A 4,456-nucleotide genomic window follows, 5' to 3' on the forward strand; every position below is an offset into this window, starting at 1 on the left:
TGGCAGTTCAGCTTGGGCCAGGAATCAAACCGGCGACCCTGTTGCTCAGACCTTGCACTCTTGAGCGAGCTCTTAACCAACTGAGCCACTTGGCCAGCAGTAGTTTCCATTTTAATAACGTAATGGAATTTTTAGGCATTGTGTATGTAGGGCTAAGGCGTAGAGCAGGTACGATAATGCCCACTCTATAGTTTGGGAAGCTGAGGCCCAGAGAGGGAAGAATCTACCTGTAATGGAGCTACATCAGGGGCAAGATCTTTTAGGAGCTGCCCACAAAATTTGGAAAACAAGCTCTCAAAATTTGGAAGCAACAATGCAGGTTTCAGAATGGTGCTATAAGAAAGGGAAATAGTGTGAAAGTCACAAAATAGTTTGTCCTTTAATTGTGAGCAAGCCTTCCTGATTTTAAGAAAAATTTCTTCCATATTTTGTTCAATTCACTAATTCAGAAGAATGTGTGCTTTGCACTAGATTGGAGAGAGAATTTAAAATTTAAAAATTATTTGGGTCATGGCTGGTTCCCAACTGCCCACTGAGTCACAAATCTTAGGACTAGATGAGACTGAGCAGGCTGCTCCCACTACCAATGACCCCTGCATGCCTTAGCTAAAACCAAGGCCTTTTAAGAACCTCAGTCCCCAAGTTCAGAGGGCAGCTTTGTGTTGCCTCCCTCAGCCTGGAGGTTGCTTTCCAAAAAGCAGTGAAGGAGACTGAAAATCAACAGGTTGCGAAGGGAAGTCTGAGTCCCAGAATACTTCCCATCAAACGAGTAGGGCATTACCAGGAGAGGCCTGAGTTTAGAAACTCCTAGGGCTCGTTGGAACCTTTGAGGAGAACCGCAGCTGTCCTTGCAGCCTTCTTGGTAAGCACTGGGGTTGAGTCAGGAACCCTCAGGCCACCTCATGAAGGGTTAACAACCCTCTTTTCATTCTAGATTACTGCTTGTTTGACACACAGATGTGACTACAATTAAGTAATAAACTCCACATCCGTGGACATTTTGGTAGACTGGCCAGAAAGCTCTTGGAAAAAATTCATCAGTCTGTCATTTGTGCTGTTATCCACTAAAAGATCTGTTGCTAAGGGCAGGGAAGCACGGTCCAGCCCCATCCCAAAAAGACACACACAAAAACTCCATCCCTGAGCTGTGCTTATGCAGTACTGTAGTGCTCAGTAAGCTGAATGTATCTGCTTCACTTAGAGCCTTTAAAAATGATCCTAAGGAATGTTTTGTTGAACTTAAATTAATGCTTCGGGGGACGGAGGGGAAGAAATGAGGTGTTAGTTTATTTCTAAGAAATGTAGAATATTGCAGTTTTGAATATTAAATCTATTGCAACTATAAATCTTTCCATCGTTGCCATTCAGTCAGAAAAAGTCAAAGGAGAATTTCCTGGTAAAGAAGTAGGGGATTTCCTTAGGTGATAAGCTGAAGAGGATAAGCTGATGTGTACTCTGTCAAGAGGAAACCATAGCAGTAGTTTCTGTCAATTCAATGTTACTGCCACTCTGGCTTTTAAAGTGACAGGACTTTTGTTTAGGACTTGATGCTCATGCTGTGTGTAGAGTACATGAGCCCTACAATGAATTAGATCTAGTTTCTTAAATAAAAATGGCTACATAAAATTTTCCCCTCCAGTTAGTCTTTTAGTACCAGGTGCATGAACCAAACCCAAGATCCAACCTTGTCTACTTCTCATCACATGGTCCTGAACATAAGTTTCCCTCCTCTGCTGAGAGCTTTGGGAAGCAGGGAGGCTAGTGCAGCAGCTGTCAGGAACTAAGGCACAGGCACAGGCAAAGCTGGGTAAACTGAGTTGTGTGGCACAGGCTGCCGTTGACAAACGAGTCACAGAACCCTGCCCCTACCCGAAGCAGGGTGGGTTCTCATCTCTCTCAAGTTCTCCCATCCCTTACAGTTATATCTTTTAAAGGCACATCCAGAAATGTTGCAACTGGGGGCTGGGGTAAAGGTGTACACAGTCGCTACCCAGGGGTTAAGGGGCTGCAAGACTCCATGGCACAGAGCAATGAGGCTATGCTTGGCTTTGCCCAGAGGGCGGGGGAAGCAGCCTCCTGGAATCCAGCCTGCTTTGGTGTGGAGGCCCAAGAAGGGGCCAGGAACAGAAAAGACCAGGGCTGTGGTCAGTAACGCACATACTTAAGTCTTTGGTGTTTGTATAGCAGCATCCATCTCCCTTATGTACAAAGGCTTCTGTAGCCAGCAAAGCTGTGAAAAGTGTGCTTCTGCAGTCGCTGGCCTGACTCCTCTGAATGTTGACCATCTGCTNAACCTTTATCTTTTATGTCCTCAATGTTTTCTGGTGAATATAGGTTTCCCCACCACATTTTGTAATAGAAAATGCTAGAACCAGTTTATGCATTCTTGGCTAGAATCCTAAGTGACATGTCCTTTTTAGGGATTCACCTCTGAGGTCACTTGATAGCCATCTGCCCCTCACTGATGATGTTAAATCTTGATCACCTGGTCAAGGTGTTGTCCAATTTTTCCACTGTATAATTCTCCCCTTGGAGTGAATAACAAACGTATAGAAACATTTTCAGATCATGCAAATATTTCATCAGAATTATTTCCCCTTAGATTTAGCATCTACTGATGTTTCTTGTCTGAATCAATCTTTTACTTTGATAGCTACAAAATGATTTTTCAATTTCAGCACTCCCTTCGCATTTACCCTTGGTCATCTATAAGCAAAGTCCTTCCTTCTTTCCTATTTATTCATTCAATTAATTTTCACTATGGACTTGTGCATTATTTTTTGAATGGTTCTAATTCATTATTTTGGTGCTCAAATGGCCTCATCTTTGGCCAGAGGGAGCCCCTTCAAGGTAGCTCCGTCGTCCTTGTAACATGCTCCTATCATTTTCCTTTTTTTGAACACTTCCTTTTCTGGCCTAAGATGCTCCAGGCTCATCTTGTGCTTACCCTGCCCCAGCCTTGGAATCAGCCATGGTTTCTTTTAGTGGGAGTGGTATTAGAAACCAAGACTTGGTACCTATGATTTATGTGAGGTGCTCTGATTTTCTTTTTCATTAAAAATTTATTTTGGTCACAGACCAAATAGATTTCACAACCCGAAGTTTGAAAATTAACTGCTCAAGGGTAACTCACTCCCTTGTCACTAGCATCTCCCCAGGCCAAGCTGGAGACAGTCCCTCTGCAGTAAAAGCACAGGTCCAAGAATCCTCTGGAAGCTAATGTAGGTCTCTGGGATAGTGAGAGGCTGCTTCCCAGTGGTTATAGGTGGGCTTAGCACTTAGTTAGAGGCTGCGGACCATGTTTAGGGGAGCAGCTGTTTTCCAGAGGCCTGAAGGCCTGGCCTTCAATTCGAAGTGTATCTAGCTAGGTTTATCTCTTTTCCATGGTGGGAGCGTATCCACATTCTACACCTTGTCTCTAAAGACTGCTGGTGGTGGCTGCAGAGAACTGTGATTGTGACCTTTCAGTGACTCAGAGGTACTCTGAGCTTCTAAGGAAAAAATGAGTAGATGCCCACAGAGCACCAGATTGTAAGGACTGAGGCTTCAGACAACCCCCAACCCCCACTTCCCAAACCTGACAAGAATAGGAAACACTTGTTAATAGGGGCAGGTATTTTGGGTGTAACATCCAACTTGGTCTGCATATATTATTATACCTTGGAAGTTTGGAGCTTCTACAGAGGCTGGTTCTGTTTTGTCCTATCGAAGTATCATTCCTTCTATTCAGCTAAATACATCTTCCGATTGGACATATTTCTTCTGGATCAGTGCAGGCTTTTTATTTTTAATTCTCCCACTAAAGATAAACTCTAGCCCTGCATAGTCAGGTCCGTTCTCAAATGCATAATGTCCTTTATATTTAGTAAAATTATCTTGTGGAATTGGGCATAAAATAGCCAAGGCTAGTTTACTTTTTCCTTGTTTTCTATACACTGTATTTTAAGAGTTATATAAAATAGAGGGCTGAAACCACATTTCTAAATAAGTCAAATTTTTTCTAGAATGTAAACCTAAAGATTGATATATAGAGATCCTTATAAACTGAAGAGTAATAGAATTGCCATTATGGTAACATTAAATTTCTTTTAACACTTTCTAAGCACCTACTGGACTGTAGGGCTATGGAAATATGGGACTTTGCCTTGTTGTAAGTTCTTATCTAATATTTTCCATCTGCAGTGGTTCCTGAATGCTGGTGGGCCCAAAATTTCCAACTGATTTTACTTCTATTATAGTCATCTGGGGAATAATTTATGTATTTAATACACTTCAGACAGCAATCTGCTGAACATTATGTTTCTATATTTAATAAGTTTGTGATAGTTTTTTTTTTTTAACTGAGCTATCCTGCCACCTGTTGGCAGTTCAGCTTGGGCCAGGAATCAAACCGGCGACCCTGTTGCTCAGACCTTGCACTCTTGAGCGAGCTCTTAACCAACTGAGCCACTTGGCC

General features: G+C 42.6%; 1 protein-coding gene across 2 annotated transcripts in view; it reads right to left on the reverse strand.

Annotated features, from left to right (window-relative positions):
* Positions 1-1,266: 1,266 nt before the first annotated feature.
* Positions 1,267-4,456, reverse strand: part of CC2D1B (coiled-coil and C2 domain containing 1B) — an 18,533-nt gene continuing 15,343 nt past the window's right edge. The window contains exon 25 of one of the 2 annotated variants that reach the window (XM_019625964.1): positions 1,267-2,290. In XM_019625964.1, coding sequence (XP_019481509.1) covers position 2,290 — 1 coding nt within the window. In that variant the 3' untranslated portion in view covers positions 1,267-2,289. The remainder of the gene's footprint in view (positions 2,291-4,456) is intronic. The other variant, XM_019625965.1, reaches the window with a different exon arrangement.

The sequence above is a fragment of the Hipposideros armiger genome, unplaced genomic scaffold (genome assembly GCF_001890085.2).
Source record: "Hipposideros armiger isolate ML-2016 unplaced genomic scaffold, ASM189008v1 scaffold_646, whole genome shotgun sequence".
NCBI lineage: Eukaryota > Metazoa > Chordata > Mammalia > Chiroptera > Hipposideridae > Hipposideros > Hipposideros armiger.